The sequence below is a fragment of the Hylobates moloch genome, unplaced genomic scaffold, assembly GCF_009828535.3.
Source record: "Hylobates moloch isolate HMO894 unplaced genomic scaffold, HMol_V3 SCAFFOLD_16, whole genome shotgun sequence".
In the NCBI taxonomy this organism is placed as follows: Eukaryota; Metazoa; Chordata; class Mammalia; order Primates; family Hylobatidae; genus Hylobates; species Hylobates moloch.
In genome coordinates this window covers 38025868-38048867 of record NW_026652291.1, presented here as the reverse complement: position 1 = coordinate 38048867, position 23000 = coordinate 38025868, and the positions used below count along the sequence as shown (strand labels likewise).

The 23000-nt window shown below is 47.5% G+C and overlaps 1 protein-coding gene across 1 annotated transcript in view; it reads right to left on the bottom strand.

The window, feature by feature from the left end:
* Positions 1-21409, bottom strand: part of PLEK2 (pleckstrin 2) — a 28199-nt gene extending 6790 nt beyond the window's left edge. Inside the window, exons 1-3 of the mRNA XM_032180490.2 lie at positions 21262-21409; positions 7169-7333; positions 1639-1820 (exon numbers count right to left, since the gene is read on the bottom strand). Coding sequence (XP_032036381.1) covers positions 1639-1820; positions 7169-7333; positions 21262-21303 — 389 coding nt within the window. The 5' untranslated portion in view covers positions 21304-21409. The remainder of the gene's footprint in view (positions 1-1638; positions 1821-7168; positions 7334-21261) is intronic.
* Positions 21410-23000: the final 1591 nt, after the last annotated feature.

Genomic DNA, 23000 nt, shown 5'->3' with positions numbered 1-23000 from the left:
TGCATACCACGGTGTTCCCATAGCACAGCTCACCCCTCATAAAGATGTTTATCTAACCTCCCCAGCAGTCACAGGTTTCACAAGAAAGTCTGAGGCATGACTAGCTGCACATTTTCCCAAAAAAGCTTGCTATATAAAGGATATTTTCTGGAGGACAAGTGTGGTGATTCACTGTCTCTAGGCCAGCAGGGACATCACTTCTGTTTGTAAGTCCCTATTAAATGCCTCTTTGTGAGAAACTGGATTTGTCAGCCTCTTTCTCCTGCCTCTCAGCTCCCCTTGTAGGTAGGTTTGTTTATACCTCCTCACCACAGAACAGGGTGTTCAGTTATGCATCAAAATTTGAGAGGCAGGATTTTCAGACATTTCTTTTCTTCTTCTTGCTTATCTAAATGCTCTTATATTTCTATGCCAGACACACACTGCTTTTGTAGTAAAACCAAAGAGGTGTGACTTTTAACTTACAAACAAGAGTGTATGCTGGGCACAGTGGCTCACACCTGTCATCCCAGTGCTTTGGGATACTGACGGGGGAGGATCACGAGCCCAGGAGGTCAAGGCTGCAGTGAGCTATGATCGAGCCACTGCACTCCAGCCTGGGCAACTGAGTGAGACCCTGTCCCCAAAAAAGAAAAACAAGCCCCAAGAGTGCACAGTAGTCCACATGATTCTCTGTGATCCCCTGCATTAAGTCCAAACCCCCTCAGCTACTTTTTGAACTATCTTTAAACCCAGCTGCCTACCCACCCTTATCTGCAGCTGATCCTCCCTGCACCCACCAGTGTTCAGCAGCTCCCTAGACCCATAGGAGGTATACAGTCAAGATTTCAGTGCCTGGTGGGGAGTTTTTGTGAGCCCAGGAATGGATTCATACATCTTTGATGGGTGTTAACAGTTCTGTTGCCTGGGAGGTTGGTGGAGATTTACTGTGGTTTGAATGTTTATCCCAAAACTCATGTTGAAAATCCCCAATGTTGCAATATTGAGAGGTGATGCCTTTAAGAGGTGATTGGGTCATGGGGGCTCTGCCCTTGTGAATGGATTAATGGGTTAAATGAGTTAATGAATTATCATGGGAATGGGACTGGTGGCTTTATAAGAGGAAGAGAGATCGGAGCAAGCAGGTTAGCATGCTCAGCCCCCTCACTGTGTGATGCCCTGCACTGCCTCAGGACTCTGCAGAGAGCTCCCACCAGCAAGAAGGCCCTCACCAGATGCAGCCCCTCAACCTTGGACTTCCCAGCCTCTATAATGATAAGAAATCCCTCCTTATGAGTTACCCAATTTCAGGTATTCTGTTATAAGTAACAGAAAACAGACTAAGACGAGATTTGAGGGGAGCTGTGACACAGCCCTGAGCACCCTGGCTGAAATGGAATGGGGGTCTTGTGTCATGGAGGTGTGCAGAGGTGGCAAGAGCCACAAGAGATCCCATAGGAATGGGGCAGGTAGGTAGGGCCACTCCCAAGCAGAGAAAATAATATACACAGGACAGGAACAGCTGAAGGCCCTGAAGCACTGTGGTGGCACCAGCCAGGCTGTGCAGCAAGCACAGAGCCCCCACAAGGGGCAGGGTCCCCTGCCCACCAAACACAGGCAGGAGAGGCTGCCACAGAGCCCGGCAAGCGGGGCACTCACTGCAGGCTGATGTGCGGGGGCAGCTTGAAGGAGTTTCTCAGGCTGTGCAGCTGCTGGACCTTCCCTGGCTGCCCTGCATGAATAGCCCCGGTTATCTCAAAGGCCCAGGCATCCCGCTCCTCTCGAGAACAGGCCTCCAGGAAGTACTCTGTCGATGTTTGAGTCTTCAGCTTAATGAGGAGCTGTGGGAAGAAAGAGCCAGTCAGGCCAGCACTCAGGCACAGCAAGAGGACTCCGGGCAGCAAAAATGAGGGGGCCCCGGGAGAATCTAGGTGACAGTGACTGCCAAATGCCCAGAGCCCTCGGCCACACAGCAGGTGGTCTTTAAAGATTCACTTGGACACCTCCAGTGACAGGAAGCTGGTGGCCTCACACTGCAGCCTTTCCCTTGTGGACAAAGTAGTTACTGTAGGGCCTGCTTCCTGGACACACTAGTTCTGTTCTCTCTTCTAGAACCACACAGATGAAGACTCACCTCCTATGACAGCCCCTACACTGAAGAGGGAAATGCCCAGGCTTTAAAGTCAGACCCATCTGAACACAAACCCCAGCTCTGCCACTTGGCTGTGGACTCCCGGGCTCATTAGGAAATGACAGGATATTAATGCCTACCTCAAATGGACGGTTAGTCATGCTCCCTTCCGTCCTCTTTCCTGTGTCTAAGCATCACGTCTTTCACACATTTCTCATAGGATATAGTTTCAGCTCCTTCCCATCCAGGTCGCTTTGTTTTGTTTTTTTGTTTTTTGTTCTTTGTTTTTCTCTTGAGACGGAGTCTTGCTCTGTCGCCCAGGCTGGAGTGCAATGGCGCGATCTCAGCTCACTGCAACCTCCGGCTCCCGGGTTCAAGTGATTCTCCCACCTCAGCCTCCGGAGCAGCTGGGATTACAGGCGCCCACCACCACACCTGGCTAATTGTTGTATTTTTAGTAGAGACGAGGTTTCACCATGTTGGCCAGGCTGGTCTCGAACTACTGATCTCAGGTGATCAGCCTGCCTTAGCCTCCCAAAGTGCTGGGATTACAGGCGTGAGCCACCGTGCCCGACCCCATCCAGGTCACTTTGTGCTAAGTGTCCTACACTTGGTCAACATTCTCATAAATACGGTGCATGGAATGGAACACGCAGCTCCAGGAGAAGCCTGAGCCCACTGGCTGTGGGCAGCTGCAGGGCACTGTAGACTCACTCAGTGCTGTCAGAAGAGAATCTTTTTCATGTAGGCCACTTCTCTATCTTTTAAGTGCACATTTATGGTTTTTTTTTTTTTTTTATCAATTGTGGGATTGATAGGAGACTATCAATCGGGTGGTAGGCTGGATCCATCACTTCCGCTGGAAAACAAGCATTTTATTTCATTCTGAATCTATTTTCCAAAGGATTCTCTTGGCTTATTATTTTGCTTACAAACTTAGTCAATGTCCCTCATCTAAACTAAATGGTGAATAAGACATGGCTGGGCCGGGTGCAGTGGCTCACGCCTGTAATCCCAACACTTTGGGAGGCCGAGGTGGGCGGATCACGAGGTCAGGAGTTCAAGACCAGCCTGGTCAATATGGTGAAACCCCGCCTCTACTAAAAATACAAAAATTAGCCGGGCGTGATGGTGGGCACCTGTAGTCCCAGCTGCTCAGGAGGCTGAGGCAGAAGAATCGCTTGAACCCGGGAGGCAGAGTTTGCAGTGAGCCGAGATCGCGCCACTGCACTCTAACCTGGGTGACAGAGAGAGACTCTGTTTCAAAAAAAAAAAAGACATGACTGACTCATGGTCCTAAAGAACACCACAGGCCAGGCTCAGTGGCTCACGCCTATAATCCCAACACTTCGGGAGGCAGAAGCCACACCCACCTCTCTCCATGTATACTCTTCTTACTTTCACTCAAGACATTCTACCTGTCCAGAATGACTGCCTCTCTCCTTGTTCCATCTTTGCCCACATCTCTATTCCTGAAGTGTTGCCTGACCCAGCCTGAAATATCTTTTTCCTCTTCAGGGATAAAGGGTTTTCTGCAGCTCTTGATAGCTATGGCATCATTGGAATGCCAAATGTTTTTCAATTAACCACTCGCTTTCCCAATAAAATGAGCAACTCTATGAAGAAACAATCTTACCATTTTCTTCCTTGATTCCTCCATGCCTTGCAAATGTCTTGGCACATAATGGGCCCTTGATAAATAATTTATTGGGAGATTTTTTTTTTTTTTTTTCAGGAGTCTCATTCTGTCGCCCAGGCTGAAGTGCAGTGGCATGATTTCAGCTCACTGCAAACTCCGCCTCCCAGGATCAAGATCACTTGACGTCAGGAGTTCAAGACCAGCCTGGCCAACATGGTGAAACCCCATCTCTACTAAAAATACAACAATTAGCTGGGCATGGTGCAAAATTGTGCCACTGAACTCCAGCCTGGGTGACAGAGTGAGACTCTATCTAAATTAAAAAACACACACACACCACAGAGCTGCTCCTCCAGTAGTAGTAGCTTGGCAGTGATCTCATCACCACTGTGGAAGAACAGAGTTCAGCCAGCTTCCTGAACCCATGCTGTCAGCCTGTAGTTAACCATTTCAATGAACAGAATTTTAGGACACGCTATAAAATTCCACACAAAATTCTGGCACTCTTTTTACACGTTCTCTAATTTTAAAAAGTATGCGTGTATATATTTCATGATTTGTTCTTAGGGAATCTATTGGCTCCTCTTGATCTAGCCCAAGTACACATGAACCAGGCAGGTGACAATTTGAGAATTTTATGTAGTTTTTTTTTTTTTTTTTTTGAGTTAGGGTCTTGCTCTGTCTCCCAGGCTAGAGTGAAGTGGCATGGTCATAGCTCACTGCAGCCTTGAGCTCCTGGGCTCAAGCAATCCACTTGCCTCAGGCTCCCAAAGTGTTGAGATAACAGGCGTGAGCCACTGCACCTGGCCGTGTCTGGTCTTAAGACGCTAAAAGGAAGAGGATGCAGAGCCCATCTTTTCCCAGGCTCAGCATCCTCTAGTGGTCCTACAGCTACCCCAGCAGAAAGCTACCCCTGCCTGACTTCTCACTTTTAATCAGTGACACCTCCAAGCTTGCAGTGGAAATAATGGAATGACATTTCATTTGTGCAGCCTCCTGGCTGGAATGATACTCAATGCCTCCTTTTCCCTTGCCCTCAACAGCCAGTCAGCCACCAAGTCCTGTTGACATTTCTTTCATAATGCTTTCTCCTGTTCATCCCTTCTTCTTGCCTTATTTCATGGCTAGATTATTTTAATAGCTCCTTTTGTTTTTTATTTGAGAAAAATTTGAAATTACAGAAGAATACAGAGGTAAACATAACAAATGCCAGTAAACCCACCACCCAGAATGAACCATCATTAATATTTTCTTATACTTAGAAGATTCCTTAACTGACCTCATTTGTCTTCAGTCTTTTCCTCTCCTGAACACGGCAAGCATAGGAGAGTCAAAGAAGAAAAACATGATAAGAAAGAAAATGGTGAGATTCCTTTTTATGGACCTAGAAATCTTATTAGTAACTGAACTAAAACTAGTTCTTCCTTTTATTCTTTCTACACTTTTTTTTTTTTTTTTTTTCAGAGACAGAGTCTCACTCTGTCACCCAGGCTACAGTGCAATGGCATAATCATAGCTCACTGTAGTCTTGGACTCCTGGGTTCAAGTGATCCTCCTGCCTCAGCCTCCAAAGTTGCTGGGACTACCAACACCTGCCAACACGCCCATCCAATTTTTTTTTTTTTAGAGATGGGGTCTCACTATGTTGCCCAGGCAGGTCTTGAACTCCTGGGCTCAAGCTATCTTTCCATCTTGGCCTTCTGAAATGCTGCCATTACAGGCGTGAGCCACTGTGCCAGGCCTACATTTTTGTTTTTCTGAGATGTAGTCTTGCTATGTTGCCCAGGCTAGTCTCAAACTCCTGGGCTTGAGTGATCCTCCCACCTCAGCCTCCTGAGCAGCTAGAATCACAGGTGTGTACCACCACACCCAGCCTTCATTTTGGTCTTTCTAAGAGAGTTTTCTTTTCTTTTTTTTGTTTTTTTTGAGACAGGGTCTCGCTCTGTCACTCAGGCTGGAGTGTAATGGCATGATCTCGGCTCACTGCGACCTCCACCTCCTGGGTTTCGAGCAATTCTCCTGCCTCAGCCTCTTGAGTAGCTGGGACTACAGATGCCCGCCACCCCGCCTGGCTAATTTTTGTATTTTTAGTAGAGACGGGGTTTCACCATGTTGGCCAGGCTGGTCTTGAACTCCTGACCTCAGGTGATCCGCCAGCCTTGGCCTCCCAAAGTGCTGAGATTACAGGTGTGAGCCAATGCGCCTGGCCTCTAAGAGAATTCTCATCAGACCATGCTGTCACTCAAAATCTTCAATGGCTCTCCATTACCTCCATCTGGCCCAAACCAAACTCCTATCACTGATTTGGTGAACATTCCCCTTTGACCACACTGGAGGCCCTACTCCCCAGAAGCCACACCCACCTCTCTGCATGCATTCTCTTCTTACTTTTACTCAAGACATTCTACCTGTCCAGAATGACTGCCTCTCTCCTTGTTCCATCTTTGCCCACATCTCTATTCCTGAAGCGTTGCCTGACCCAGCCTGAAATATCTTTTTCCTCTTCAGGGATAAAGGGTTTTCTGCAGCTCCTGATAGCTGTGGCATTGGAACGCCAAATGTTTTTCAATTAACCACTTGCTTTCCCAATAAAATGAGCAACTCTATGAAGAAACAATCTTACCATTTTCTTCCTTGATTCCTCCATGCCTTGCAAATTTCTTGGCACATGATGGGCCCTTGATAAATAATTTATTAGGAGAAACTTTTTTTTTTTTTTTTGAGGAGTCTCATTCTGTCGCCCAGGCTGGAGTGCAGTGGTGTGATCTCGGCTCACTGCAAACTCTGCCTCCCAGGGTCAAGCGATTCTCCTGCCTCAGCCTCCCAAGTAGCTGGGATTACAGGCCGCTGCGACCACACTCAGCTAATTTTTGTATTTTTAGTACAAATACTAAAAATATTGGCCAGGCTGGTCTCAAACTCCTCACCTCAAGCAATCTGCCCATCTCGGCCTCCCAAAGTGTTGGGATTACAGGCGTGAGCCACCACGCCCAGCCTAGACTTTTTTAATGGTAGGGTTGAAGCCACCCCTTACTTCTGGAACACAGACCCCTCAGGGGATGAAAGCCATCATAGTGAACCCCAAGATAGCAGTAATTACTCACATTTGTGTGGTGCCTGCCTCCCAGCCCATACAGTACTCTAATACACTGTGACCTTCATGGTCCTCACCACAACCATGTGAGACACTCAGGGGTAATTATTTCATCCCATTTTACAGATGAGGAACGAAGGCTCAGAGAGGTTTAGCTACTTGTCCAAGCTCACATACCTGGTACGTGGCGGAGCCAGGATTTGAATCCAAGTTCTTCAATTCTAACTCTGAGCTCTTCCTCCTACCCACACCACTTTCCCAAAGAGGCCAGAGGTGGGAAGACTGTGGAACAGAGAGGAGCTGGACAGCAGGGGCCGTCACTTACCGGTCGGTTTTCATACTCCAGGCAGGGGCAGGTGATGGTGCAGCCATCGAGGAGGATCCGGCCCTTGGGAGGGGTCACTCTCCGACCCCCCTCAAGCTTGTAGTACACCAGCGTGTTCTGCCGAAGGATGAACCATCGCGCCTTCCAGTTGTGGACAATGTGGCCCTATGGACAGACAAGAAAGCCCTGAGGTGAGGTGGTCAAGGGGAGGGTGTGGTGTTCAGGGAGGGGTGTCCGGTGGCACAGGTAACCAGACTGTGCTGTGGAAATCACTCTCCAAGGAAGACAGCAGGATTTGTGTCTGGATCTCTTTTGAGTACGTAGCAAAGACCTTTGGCACTGACCTTCTAGTTCCTATTTGGCCATTTCTCAGGTTATAAACCTTGAAAGAAACTACAAAGTAAAAAGAAGAGAAAAATCACTCGCCTGTAATCCTACTGCTAGGAGACAGCCATTGCTAACATATTGTATTTCCTTCCAGTCTTTTTTCCTTTCAGTTTTTGCCTTCTGGTTTTTTTTAAAAATTAAGATTATTTTACATATAGTTTTATTTTCTAGTTTTTTTGTTTTTGTTCTTGTTTTATAGACAAGGTCTCAAAAGAGACAGGCTGGAGTACAGTGGCATGGCCTCAGCTCACTGCAGCCTCCCTTTCCTGGACTCAAGTGATCCTCCCACCTCAGCTTCCTGAGTGGCTGGGACTACAAGCCTGTGCCACCACACCTGGCTAATTTGTAAATTTTTTTTGTAAAGACGAGGTCGCACTGTACTCCCTAGGCTGGTCTTGAAGAACTCCTGGGCTTCTGTGATCCTCTCACCTTGGCCTTCCAGAATGCTAGGATTACATGCATGAGCCACCATGCCCGGTCCCTGTTTTGTTTGGCCTTGCTGAGCATCTTCTCACACCATTAAATTTCTGTAAAACATATTTTTAATGACAATTATGTGGATACATAGTTTACTTGCCAACTTCTATTGTTTGCAACTGAGGTTGTTCCATTTTTTCCACTGTTCTGTAATGAATATCCTTACATGTAAATTTTGACCTGCATCTATTTTTTTTCCTTTGGATATATTCCTAGAAAGAATATTACTAGTCAAAGGATGTGTGCAATATGAGGCCACTTACAGTCTCCCAGAGCTAAGGACTCTGACAGTCTTACCTAGCCAGGTGTGGCAGGCTTAAAAAGAAGGGTAGTTTAGGTGGCTGTCAGGTGGCAGGAATAAAGAGAAGGGTAGTTTAGGTGGTTCTCAGGTGGCAGGAAGAAAGAGAAGGGTAGTTTAGGTGGTTCTCAGGTGGCAGGAATAAAGAGAAGGGTAGTTTAGGTGGTTCTCAGGTGGCAGGAATAAAGAGAAGGGTGGTTTAGGTGGTTCTCAGGTGGCAGGAATAAAGAGAAGGGTGGTTTAGGTGGTTCTCAGGTGGCAGGAATAAAGAGAAGGGTGGTTTAGGTGGTTCTCAGGTGGCAAGAATAAAGAGAAGTTAGTTTAGGTGGTTCTCAGGTGGCAGGAATAAAGAGAAGGGTAGTTTAGGTGGCTCTCAGGTGTGTGGTAGAGCCAATGGGCAGAATAGTCAGGTGAACATGGAAAGCCTGTTTCTAGAAAGATCAGTGGATGGGGAAATGTCTGCTGAGGGATCAGAAAGGAATGAGTTTAGTACACAGTCACAAAAGCACCTTCCTGGGATATTTCCAAAGCCCAGCTTAGGGCTAGGTTCTAACCGACAGAGGTGCTTTACCTGAATCAAAGTCCGTTGCTCCAACTCACTCATTTCCTTGCCTACCACGGATTCATATCAAAGACCCTTTTAGTTCTCAATCTCTGGTGCTATGATTCTATTCCACACTCAGCATGTACTAAGAGCTGTTAGAGAGCCAAAAGTTGAAGGAATCGTCTGCACCAAAGTTATTTGTGCATATAACTGAGCTTTGTGAGCACTGACTTGAGCCCAAACAGAATTTACTGTGACAACTAAATAAGACTTACAACACAGCTAATCTGACAAGAGTTTATTAACATGTCCCAGTGTTATTATGCTACGTGATGATCACTCTGTTTCCATGAGAGGGTTCGTGCAGTCCAGCAGAATTGCACATTTTTGCTCTCTTTGTTCCTTACTTACATCCACACGTAGTATGGGCATTGACAGTTTTACCTGACACAAGCAGACATGTTTAAAGAAATAAAAAGATTTGTCTTTGACTTCGCAGCTATTGGGGTTCTCTACTGCTCTGCACATAGCCCAGCCTCAGGTCCCCATTTCCTATGACCACCCCCCGCCCCAACTGCAGGGGTCCTGGGGCAGCACTAGCAGGACTGGTCTGGGACATCTGGGTGCTTCCGAATCCAAGGCAGTAAACTGCTGGCACCCAAGGCTGTAGCTGGAAGGGAGTGGAGAAGGCAATTAAGTTAATGGTATGTGGACTGGTGGGAGGTGGAGTAGAGGAGAGGGCAAAAGAATCTTAGGGCTGAGCTCGGTGGTTCACGCCTGTAATCCCGGCACTTCGGGAGGGCAAGGTAGGAGGATCACTTGAGACCAGGAGTTTGAGACTAGCCTGGGCAACATAGTGAAATGCCATCTCTACAAGTAAAAATTAAAAATTAGCCAGGCATGGTGGCACACACCTGCAGCCCCAGCTACTTGGGAGGCTGAGGAGGGACAATCATTTAAACCCAGGAGTTTGAGGCTACAGTGAGCTATGATCACACCACAGCACTCCAACCTGGGTGACAGAGCAAGACTCTGCCTCTTAAAAAAAAAAATAATAGTATGGGATGAACCGTGTGACTGTGTGCCTCCAAAATTCGTATGTTGAATGCCTAGCCCCAGTGCCTGAGACTGGGAATGTATTTGGAGATACATCCCCTTTAAAGAGGGAATTAAATTAAAATGGGGTCATTAGGATGGGCCTTAATCCAATCTGACTAGAGTCTTTATAAGAAAAGGAGATTTAGGTTGGCTGCGGTGGCTCAGGCCTGTAATCCCAGGAATTTGGGAGGCTGAGGCAGAAGGATTGCTTGAGCCCAGGAGTTTGAGGCCAGCCTCAGCAACATAGGGAGACCCCATCTCGATCAATAAAAATAAATAAATAAACAAACAAATAAATAAAAATTAGACAGGCGCAGTGGCACGTGCCTGTAGTCCAAGCTACTTGGGAGACTGAGGTGGGAGGATTGCTGGGGCCCAGGAGGTTAATGCTACAGTGAACCAAGATCATGCCACTACACTGCAGCCTGGGCAACAGAGTGAGTCCCTGTCTCTAAAACAACAATAATAATTTTAAAAAGAAGAGGAGATTTGGACACACAGAGAGCTCACAGAGAGGAAAGACCACTGAGGACACAGTGAGGAGGTGCCATCTGCAAGCCAAGGAGAGAGAGGCCTTAGAAGAAACCAAACTGCTGGTACCTTGATATTGGACTTCTAACATACAGAACCATGAGAAATAAATCTCAGTTGTTTCAACCACCTATTCTGCGATATTTAGTTATAGCAGCCCTCATAAACTAATATGATAGGGAAAGGAAGGAGACTAGTGATATAAAAGGAGAAAAATGCAACCAACAGATATTGGGCAGAAAATACAAATACAGGCCGGCGCGGTGGCTCACGCTTGTAATCCCAACATTTTGGGAGGCCGAGGTGGGCGGATCACCCAACTCCTGAGGTCAGGAGTTCGAGAGCAGTCTGGCCAACATGGTGAGACCCTGTCTCTGCTAAAAATACAAAAATTAGCTGGGCATGGTGGCACATGCCTGTAATCCCAGCTACTCAGCAGGCTGAGGCAGAAGAATCACTTGAACTCAGGAGGTGGAGTTTGCAGTGAGCCAAGATGACGGTGCCACTGCGCTCCAGCCTGGGTGACAGAGGAAGAGTCCATCTCGAACAACAACAACAACAAAAATACAGAGATGTTATACTTTCCTGGACGAAATGTTACATTTCCCAGAGTACCTTCCACTTAAGGAAGTTTCTGTCAATTCCATGCATGGGGCATTGATGTATTTTTTTACTTTAAATTTTTTTATTTTTAATTTTTGTGGGTACATAGTAAGTATATATACATGGGATACATGAGATGTTTTGATACAGGCATACATTGCATAATAATCACATTATGGAGAATGGGGTATCCATCCCCTCAAGCATTTATCCTTTGTGTTACAAACTATCCGATTATACTCTTTTAGTTATTTTAAAATGTACAATTAAGTTGTTATTGACTATAGTCACCCTGTGGTGCTATTAAATAGTAGGTCTTTCTCATTCTTTCTAATTATTTTTTTTGTACCCATTAACCATTCCCACCTCCCCTGCAGCCCCTCACCCACCCTTCCCAGCCTCTGGTAACAACCATCCTTCTACTCTCTAAGTCCATGAGTTCAATTGTTTTGATTTTTAGAGCCGGCAAATAAGTGAGAACATGTGATATTTGTCTTTCTGTGCCTGGCTTATTTCATTTAACATAATGACCTCCAGTTCCATCCACATTGTTGCAAATGACAGGATCTCATTCTTTTTTATGGCTGAATAGTATTCCATTGTACATATGTACCACATTTTCTTTATTCATTCATGTGTTGGAGGACACAGGTTGCTTCCAATCTTGGCTATTGTAAACAGTGCTGCAACAAACATGGGTGTGCAGATATCCCTTCAATATACTGATTTCCTTTGTTTTGGGTATATACCCAGCAGTGGAATTGCTGGATCACATGGTAGCTCTGTTTATGTTTTGAGGAACCTCTAAATTGTTCTGCATAGTGGTTGTACTGATTTACATACTCACCAACAGTGTATAAGGGTTCCCTTTTCTCCATATCCTCACCAGCATTTGTGTTTGCCTGTCTTTTGGATAAAAGCTATTTTAACTGGGGTGAGATGATATCCCATTGTAGTTTTGATTTGCATTTCCCTGATAATCAATGGTGTTGAGCACTTTTTCACAGACCTTTTTGCCATTTGTATGTCTTCTTTCGAGAAATGTCTATTCAAATTTTTTGTCCATTTTGCATTGATGCATGTTTGATGGTAGTCCAACGTGGGAAAACAAGAAATTTTGGCAAGGACAGTAGCAAAAGAGCATATCGTTCTGATACCCAGACTCAGAGTTATCAGGGACAGGTGGCAGTGTCAGCAGTGATGCTTCCAATAGAAACATCTTCCAACAGAAATTACACCAACCTAGTACTGTGGGGGTTTTTGTCTGACTGTATGGTCCCTGGCTTTATGGCATCCCAGCCAAATATTCTCTGGCCTGTCAAATATTCCCGAGTTTGTATATGTCCTCCAAGAAATCCCTTCTGTTCAAAGTCACTAGAGTGGAATGTGTTACAAGCAACTGAGAATCCTAACTGATAGCAAAGGAGAGAAGTCTGAGGAGAAAAACTGATGACAAAAGATGTACTATGTAGGCAAGAAATTCAAAGAAGCTGGTGGCCCTCATGAAAATGTTCAAATCCTTTGACCCAATAATACCACTTTAGGGATCTCTGTTAAGTAAATAATTTAGAATATGAGGCTGGGTGCAGTGGCTCACGCCTATAATCTCAGCACTTTCGGAGGCCAAGGAGAGAGAATCACCTGAGCTCAGGAGTTCAAGACCAGTCTGGGCGCTATAGTGAGAAGTCATCTCTACAAAAAAATTAAAAATTAGCTGGACGTGGTGGCACACTCCTGTAGTCTCAGCTAACTCAAGAGGCTGAGGTGGGAGGATCACTTTAGCCTGGGAAGTCAAGGCTGCAACAAGCTGTGATTGTGCTACCACACTCTAGCCTGGGCAACACAGTGAGACTGCCAAAAAGATTTTTGAAAGAAAATAATATAGATTATAGAAAAGGTTTTACGTATTGACACTTATAGGAACACCGCTTATAATAATGAAAAAATGAAAAATAATCTAAATGTATATGGTAACAACGTAGTGCCTGGTGTAGCTGCAGTGCAAGAATTCCAATCCTAAGAGATGGTAGGCCACTGGCACAGCCTTCAAGGTCAGACTCAGCAGTCTAAAGCACCAAGAATAGGTGGCAATGTCTTTGACATGAACAAAGCACTTTTACTCATATTACTTCGTATGATACCTAAAAAAATCTGGTAGCCACATGCAGCTGTAGTCTCAGCTACTCAGGAGGCTGAGGCAGGAGGATTGCCCAAGCCTTAAAGTCCAAGTCTAGCCTGGGCAACATAGTGAGACCCTGTCTCAAAAACAAAACTAAACAACAAACCTCTAGTAGTAGTATTTTAGAAAATACTTCTAAATATTTAAAATTTCGAGTTGGGTGTGGTGATTCACACCTGTAATCCCAGCACTTTGGAATGCTAAGATGGGAGGATCACTTGAGCCTAGGACTTCAAGACCAGCTTGGACAACATAGCAAGACCTAGTCTCTACAAATAATAAAAAAAATTAGTCAGGTGTGGTGACATGCACCTGTGGTCCCAGCCACTCAGGAGGCTGAGGTGGGAGGGTCATTTGAGCCTGGGAGGTCGAGGCTGCAGTAAGCTATGATCACACCAATGAACTCCATCCTGGGCAACAGAGTGAGACCTCATCTCAGAAAAAATATATATAGTACATAAGTATTTCTAATACTTATTTCTTGTAGTTTAGAAAATTTCTGGAGGGATACCCCAGAAATGTAAACAATGGTCACTCCTAAGGAGTAAGAGTGGATACAGAGTAATAAGAATGGTGGCCAGGTGCGGTGGCTCACACCTGTAATCCCAGAACTTTGGGAGACCAAAGTAGGCCGGTCACCTGGGGTCAGAAGTTCAAGACCACCGTGGCCAACATGGCAAAACCCCGTCTCTACTAAAAATATAAAACTAGCCAGGTGTGGTGGCAGGCGCCTGTAATCCCAACTACTCAGGAGGCTGAGGCAGGAGAATTGCTTGAATCCTGAAAGTGGAGGTTGCAGTGAGCCAAGATTGAGCTCCAGCCTGGGCGACAGAGCAAGAGGCCATCTCAAAAAAAAAAGAAAAAAAAGAATAGAAACTTATTTTCATTTTCATTTCCTTGAGTACTGTTTGAGTTTGTTTACTAATACAAATGTATTATTTTTACCATGAAAAAATGCATTTAAATTTAAATACACAAAAATCCTGATGAGATGATTAGGGAAATCATTCATTCATTTAATAATCAATGATTAATAATATGGCACCAAGGCAAAGATGAACAAGACTCTGTCCTAATCCAGTGGGGAAGACAGACACCTACCCCACCCAGTATGAAAAGTTCCAGGACAGATGACTGGCATGGCCTCAGTGATCCCCTCCTTCTAGTGTTCACACTCTTGCATAGTCTCTTTCCACATTTTACTAGGGTTGGTCTGTATGGCAATATGGCAGAGTGATGGTATCCCAATTCTGACATTAGGTTATAAAGGTCTTCTGAGGCTTCTTATTGGCATTCTCTCTCTTTCTCCCTCTGCCTCTCTCTCTCCCTCTCTCTGATTATTTGCTGTGAGAAAAGCTAGCTGCCATATCCTAAGCAGCCCGATTGAGAGGTGAGGAGCCAAGGCCTCCAGCCAACAGCCATGTAGGTGAGCTCAGAATTGGACCCTACAGCCAGTCAAGCCTTCAGGTGACTGTCACTCTTGGCTGCAGCCTCAAGAGAGACCCTGAGCCAGTCTTGCAGCTACACTGTTACTGGATATCTGACCCTCAGAAACAGTGAGATGACAAATCTTGTTGTTTTAAGATGCTTGGCCAGCCGGGCGCGGTGGCTCACGCTTGTACGAGGCGGGCGGATCACGAGGTCAGGAGATCGAGACCACGGTGAACGGTGAAACCCCGTCTCTACTAAAAATACAAAAAAAAATTAGCCGGGCGTGGTGGCGGGCGCCTGTAGTCCCAGCTACTCGGAGAGGCTGAGGCAGGAGAATGGCGTGAACCCGGGAGGCGGAGCTTGCAGTGAGCCGAGATTGCGCCACTGCACTCCAGCCTGGGCGACAGAGCGAGACTCTGTCTCAAAGATGCTTGGCCAGGCGCGGTGGCTCACATCTGTAACCCCAGCACTTTGGTAGGCTGAGGGCGGGTAGATCACTTAAAGTCAGGAGTTTGAGACCAACCTGGCCAACATGGTGAAACACCGTCTCTACTAAAAATTCAAAACTTAGCTGGGGGTGGTGGTGGGTGCCTGTAGTCCCAGCTACTCAGGAGGCTGAGGCACAAGAATCACTTGAACCCAGGAGGAGGGGGTTGCATTGAGCCAAGATGGCGCCACTGCACTTCAGCCTTGGTGAAAGAGCAAGATTCCATCTCAAAAAAAAAAAAAAAAAAAGATGCTAACTTTTGGGATAATTTGTTATACAGCAATCAATAATTAACATAGGGCATGATACAAACCCCAAGGAGGAGCTCAGGAGAGGCTGAGGTGGGAGTAGGTACATTCCCAGGAGTGATACTGGGGCTCAGTCTTTCTGGTTGTGTGGAGTTAGGCAGGTCAGGAAGTCAAGAAGGGGTGAGCATAGGACTCCTGCCACTTTGGGGAAACTCCCCATGGTTCTATATGGCTTGGGCTCCATAGGGGAGGTGATGGGGACCAAGTTAGCAAGGGCTTCAGGTTCTCTGCCACAAAGTTTGATCTTCAAGGGGAGTCTTTGAAGGATTTTAAGCAGAAAGACAGCAAGCTTACGTTTTCATGTTAAACCTATCACTCCGAACACAGGAATAGCCAAAGGAAGCAGGTGAGACTGGAGTGAGGAGCTCAGCTAGAGGCTGCTGGAATACTCACGAACCTGGCAGGAAAGCACCACCGGTTCTGCTCTACAGATAAACCACACCACGCACAGAGGGCATAGTGACTGGTCTAAAACCACCAGGCAAAGTGAGTCACAGGCCGATAACACAATGGTATGCTAAGAAGAACCCAGGCCTCCCTCCACCTGGACACTTGTCCCTGGGCACAGAGTAGCCTCTCTCTTAGGTTTCTTGTTTGTAATCAGCTAGCTAGAGCCAGAGGCCAGCTGAAGCAGGGGGTGCTTGGAGTTCCCTGGATCCCTTTTGGAGGGAAGGATGAGGGGCCCATAAGCTGGAATGGCACCTCAGGGATGGGCTTACGAGACACAGAATGTCACAGCTGGAGAGACACTAGGAAAAAGCCTCCTCTATTCCTTAACCTTATTACTATTACTTTTTTTTGAGATGGAGTCTTGCACTGTCGCCCGGGCTGGAGTGCAGTGGCACAATCTCAGCTCACTGCAACCTCTGCCTCCTGGATTCAAGCAATTCTCCTGCCTCAGCCTCCTGACTAGCTGGGATTAGAGGCACCCGCCACCACACCTGGCTAATTTTTTGTATTTTTAGTAGAGATGGGGTTTCACTATGTCGGCTAGGCTGGTCTCGAACTCCTGACCTTGTGATCTGCCAGCCTCGGCCTCCTAAAATGCTGGGATTACAGGCATGAGCCACCACACCTGGCCCCTAACCTTATTTTTTTTAATTAAAAAAAAAATGTTTTGAGGCAGGGTCTCATTTGGTTGCCAAGGCTGGAGTGCAGTGGCATGATCATAGCTCACTGCAGCCTCAAACCCCTGGGCTCAAGCGATTCTCCCACCTCAGCCTCCCAAGCAGCTGGGACTACAAGTGAGTACCACCATGACTGGCTAATTATTTTATTTTTTGTAGAGATGAGTTCTCATTTTGTTGCCTAGGCTGCTCTCGAACTCCTGGCCTCAAGCAATCCTCCCACTTTTGCCTCCCACATTGTTGGGATTACAGGTGTGAGCCACCACACCCGGCAGACCCCTAACTTTAAAGATAAGGAAACAGAGGCACAGAAAGGTCTTGCCCATAACGCTGAGAAAAGCAGAGATGCCAGCTGGGCCCAGTGGTGTGGACTTGTAGTCCCAGCTACTTGGAGGCTGAGCCAGGAAGTTCGCTTGAGCACAAGAGCTCAACATTGCAATGCACTATGATCATGCCTGTGAATAGTCCCTGTGCTCCAGCCTGGGTAAATTGGTGAGACACTGTCTCTTGAAAATAAAATAAAATAGAGGGCCGGGCATGGTGGCTCATGCCTGTAATCCCAGTACTTTGGAAGGCCAGGTGGGTGGATCACCTGAGGTCAGGAGTTCAAGATCAGCCTGACCAACACGGAAAACCCCGTCTCTACTAAAAATACAAAATTAGCCAGGCGTGGTGGCACATGCTTGTAATCCCAGCTACTCAAGAGGCTGAGGCATGAGAATCACTTGAACCTGGGAGGCAGAGGTTGCAGTCAGCCGAGATTGCACCATTGCACTGCAGCCTGGGCAACAAGAGCAAAACTCGGTCTCAAAATAAATAAATAAAATAAAACACGAAAAACAAAGATGGGATGGTACTTGCTATGGGTTGAATTGTATTTCCCCAAAAAAGATATGTTGAAGTCCTAACCTCTGGACCTGTAAGTGTGATGTTATTTGGAAATAGGGTCTTTGCAGATGTAATCAAGTTAAAATGAAGTCACCCTAGACTAGAATGGGCACTAATCCAATATGACTGGTGTCCTTATAGGAAGAGGAAAATTTGGACACTAAGAGACACATAGGGAGAGGATGGTCACGTGACAACAGAGACAGTGGTTGCAGTGAAGTATTTAGAAGCCAGGGAATGCCAAGGGTTGCCTGCAAACACCAGAAGCTAGGACGGATCCTCCTCCACAAGTTTCAGAGGCAGCACGGCCCTGGCAACACCTTAATTTTGCACCTCTAGTCTCCAGAACTCCTTCTGGTCTTTTTCTTCTACGCATATTTTTTCTTTACTCATACATTTTACCACTTTACTCTTCGGATTTTAATACTATAAACATTTTCAACATCTGCGTAACCATAATTTAATTAGTAATTTGGTGGGGACAGACAGGTAGTTTTCAGTTTTTTCACCACATAAATGATTCTTTATTGGCGCCTATAATCCCAGCACTTAGAGAGGCCAAGGTGGGAGGATTGCTTGAGCCCAGGAGTTCAAAACCAGCCTGGGCAACATGGTGAGACCCTGTTGCTATAAAAAAAAAAAAAAAGAAATTAAAAAAAAGAAAGCAAAAAACAAAACATTAGCTGGGTGTGGTAACATGTACCTGTAGTCCCAGCTACTAGGGAGGCTGAGGTAGGAGGATTGTTTGAGCCTGGGAGGTTGAGGCTGCAGTGAGCCTTGCTGATGCCACTGTATTCCAGCCTGGGCAACAGAGTGAGACCCTCTCTAAACAAAATAAATAAATAACAGGGGGGTGTGATGACTCACACCTCTAATCTCAGCACTCTGGGAGGCGGAGGCCAGAGGATCACTTGAGCCAGGAGTTTGAGACCAGCCTGGGCAACAGAGTGAGACCTCATCTCTACAAAAATACAAAATAAAATAAAAATAACTCTTTGTTATAAAGCTTTTACAGAGCTTTACAACAAAGGATAGAGCCCTACACATAAAATTTCTAGGCCAGAGCATGTTCTCATTGCAATGTTATTCACAATATGAGCCAGGCAGGAACGCCTAGCAGTGCTGCTGCCTCTTCTCCCAGGAAAAGCACTCCTGCTCCCGGCTCATCCCCCACTTTCCTCCCCCCACTCCCCTGAGAGCCAGGCCCAATGAGCTCCCTGCATTTTGCCTGGAACTCTGCTTCTTTCTCATCTGGGCGGGATTAAGAGCCAACTCTGTCATGTCCCTGCCTGTCTCTGGCTTCGCCTTCACCGGTGATGACTGCTCTGCACTCTGGCTTCCAGCTCACGGCCTGCCCCACCTCTGAGCTCTTAACTCTCCTAAGACTACGGAATCCCCCTGCCACAGCCTGCAACTTCTCCAGTGGACATAGGGACTGCTATTGCCATCTAAGAGGAAAGGGGATATGGAGGGTTGAAAAAGTTGGGATTACTCAGCAGGCTGGGACCACGACAGGGGTTCTGGGGCTCTATCCTTCACCCTGCAGGGAGGGGTGTGACTTCCGCTTGCCTCAGGGTCAGGCTCCATCCCAGTCTTTGGGTTTGGCTGGAATGAGCTCTAGGTATTTCAGCCAAGCCCCGTCTTTTCCAAGGGCTTATGGGCACCAGATCTGTTGACTCTCCTCATTTTCTGCACCCTGGATTCCCTAATCAGGCCACCCAGAAGAGAAGTCCCATCCTTCTCCTGGCGATATCCTGGGGGCTCTGTGGCTCTGCCCTTAGCCCTCCTCTGACTCTTGAGGTGGTGGGGGTGACAGGGAATGATGGAAGGTAACCCCCAGGAACAGGAGGAGGCCCCCAAAACTCCCAAAGTTCTATCAGAAGGATCTGTCTCCATGTTAACTCCATCCTTCCACAGGCCCTACCAGGGCCCAGCTATCAACGGTGCCAAGCAAAAGCCCCGTGCCCAGCTCTCACTCTCCCTCCCACCTCCCAAGCTGCAGTTAAATGTGAGATTAGGACGACGGAAGCTCCCCATGTGTAGCCTCTCTGAGGTGCAGCCACCTCCACATGCTGCGAGAAACCGGCCTATCAGTTCAGCCACAGTGGCAAGTGGGCGTGGCGCTTCGTACTGCTCTATCCAGTCTGACCCTTGATCTGGCATCAGCTTCTACCCTCCTTGCTTACTGTTTACAGCAAACAGCCACCGCTCTCCCGTACAAATAACGTGCAACATCATGTGGACACATTTTGTGGGGAAAATGAAAGTGATCTGAGACTTTAGGGCTGATCCAGCCACCCTAGGAGGCAATGAAAGGAAGGGCCCCTCATCCCTCTTCATTCCCCTCTCAAAGCTGAAAACTCAGTAGAAGAACCAGAAAGCTCAGCCCTGGATTTATATGTCTCTTTGCTATGCCATCATGGCAGTATAAATGGTTAGTGTTAATGTCATTGTTCAAATTATGCTCTGTGTGGTGGCTCACGCCTGTTATCCCAGCACTTTGGGAGGCTAAGGTGGGTAGATCACTTAAACCCGGGAGTTCGAGACCTGCCTGGGACACATGGCGAAACCCTGTCTCCACAAAAAAATACAAAAATTAGCTGGGCATAGTAGTGGACACCTGTAGTCCCAGCTACTCGGGAAGCTGAGGTGAGAGGATCACCTGAGTCTGGGAAGTCGAGGCTGTGGTGAGCCAGGATTGTGTCACTGCACTCCAGCCTGGGTGACCCCGTCTCAAAAAAAAAAAAAAAAGGTCAAATCAGGAAAAAATTTTGAAATAACAAACTTCCTTTTGCAGCTGCTCTTTTGTTCATCTTCTACCATAATCCCAGGCACCGAGTTTTTGTTTGCACTCTTGTTTGCCCTGGGCCAGCTGGGGTGGTGGGGAAGGGCTGAGGAGGGAAGGTCAGAACATGCAGTTCCTGTCCCAGCTATTACTGGCTCTGGAGCTCTGGGCAAGCCACTTCATCTTTCTGGTCCTCAGTTTCCCCATCTGTAATAGAGTGATGTCAATACCCACCGTGTATGGCACTCGGGAGGCAGGAAAAGGTTTGGGTCAACCTGAGTGGGTCTGATCCCGATCCTGGCTCCACCACCCACTGCCTTCACCACCCCGAGCAAGTTCCCTAACTCCTCTGGGCTTCGTTTTCCCCCCTTGATGAAAGGGGGGCAATTAGGTACCACTGACCCGCAGGGCTGCAGGGAGGATGACATGAGACAATATCCAGGGCTGGCCAACAATAAGTGCTTAAGACACATAGTAGCATTCCTCCTTCTTCACAGGTTGTAAATTACAGAGCACGCCTATATTATCTTAGTAAATTTTATTTAAATATCATACCATTCACAATATTTTAACAAGTTTTAATTAAGACACAGGCTTCGCTTGCAGTGAGCCGAGATTGCGCCACTGCACTCCAGCCTGGGCGACAGAGTGAGACTCCGTCTCAAAAAAAAAAAAAGGCACAGGCTTCAGTACCCCTGCCCCGACTCCATACTGCGCTAACCAAGTGGGATTCTCCTCCTTGCCTGTGCGCAGAGCCACCGCTCACCCCGCGTCCCCTCGGACATGCAGCTCTGCCCATTAGGGCCACAGGCAGCCCGGTCCCACCATGGGGGTTGGGGATGGGGACCAGACGCACGCCCGTTCCGGGGCGCGCGTCTGGCCCCGCTCTGAGGAGCCGCGTCGGCGGGGCCCCACCCGGGCACTGTCCCGAGGCTCGGACGCGCACTCACCCTCTTGACCAGGAAGCCCTCCTTGAGCACGCCGTCCTCCATGTTGCCGCCCGCACGCCAGGGCCACCCCAGGTGCGCCGTCCCCGCGCCTCGCGCTCCTCCGCACCCGCGTAGCCCGCGCAGTCCGCGCCCACGGCGCCCAGGAAGCAGCTCCGACGCGGCAGGGCGACGCCTCCCTGGCGCGTGTCCAGAGCCTGAGGCCCCGGGGCAGGAAGTCAGACCAGGTCGGGATTTCTGACGTGACGTTTCCACCAAAAGGTGCTCCAGGGTCGGTAGTTGGTCCTCCAGGTACAGAGCGGCCAGCCCCGCCCCATCCAGGTGCGCCCCGCCCCTTACTGTTCCAATCTGCTCAGCGTCCTTCGCCAGGTGCTTCCCGGGCACTTAGCGCATTGCCCTCGAGGAACGCTTATCGAATTGAACATAACCGACAGGACTCCAGGATTTGGAGCCATTCCTGAGCTCATTGGAAGTAGGAGATGGGACAGTGGGTGAGCCGAAACTGGTTTGGGAATTTTATCCTGGCCTCTGATGGGGGCAGAGAAGACCTCTCAGTAACAGGAAGGTCACAGTTTTAAGGCGGCAGGCACATTTGCAGGGCCCCCTGTCCCCAAGATATACCCCGCTCCCTCAAAAAAGATGAAGCCAAAAATGCCATCATTAAGGACAAATTTTAACGCGGCACCAAGGAGTCCAGTAATCTAGATAAATTATATATAGAGAGAGATGATAGGTTTTTTGTTTTTTTGTTTGTTTTTTGAGACAGGGTCTTTCTCTGTCACCCAGGCTGGAGTGCAGTGGTGTGATCATAGCTCACTGCAGCCTTAAACTCTTGGCTTAAGATCCTCCTGCCTCAGCTCCCCAAGTAGCTAGGACTACAGGAGTGCACCACCAGGACTGGCTGGTTTATTTTTATTTTTTGTAGAGATAGGGTGTTGCTGTGTTGCCCAGGCTGGTCTTCACTCCTGGCCTCAAGCAATCCTCTGGCCTGGGCTTCCCAAAGTGCTGGGATTACAGGCAAGAGCCACCATGTAAGACCTAGAAAAATAATATTTTAGTGCATTTTTTAAATCAAAATTAATGTCAAAAAATCCAGGATGAACAAAATGCTAACATTTTAAATAGATAGGATCAACAACAATGTTCTATCAGGCCATACTGGAGCCTGGAACAGAAGGAAACTCAGTACAATAGTACTGATTCTGTCTAGCAATCCTTAGAACACAGTCACACATTTTTTAAAATTTATTTTTATTTATAGAGACAGGGTCTCACTATATTGTCCAGGCTGGTCTCGAACTCCTGGGCTCAAGCAGTCCTCCTGCCTCAGCCTCCCAAAGTGCTGGGATTGTGGGCGTGAGTCATAGGGCAGGCCCATATTATTTGTGCTCCAGTTTGAAGGGCCTGTCAGGACTCTTCACCAGGCATGGGAAAGGCCCTCAGATGCCTGTAAGAGAAGAGAAGTTTCTAGAGAGGAAGAAGGTGAACCAGCTTGTGGAAGGCAGGGGGTGTCTTTCAGAACCAGACCGAAGCCAGCTCCCAGGCCAGTCCCTGCCCTGGAGCTCTGGACACAGTGCTGCTTCTACATGTCTGTAGTAGACATGTTACTTCCCCCCAACCCCCCTCCCACCTGCCAGCCCCAAGGAAAACTTGCAGGGTCTGGGTCACTGCGTGCCAGCCCAATGGGCCACTCTAGCCTTCTGCACTAACTGGCCTTCAGACTTCCCAGGAAGCCCCAAAGC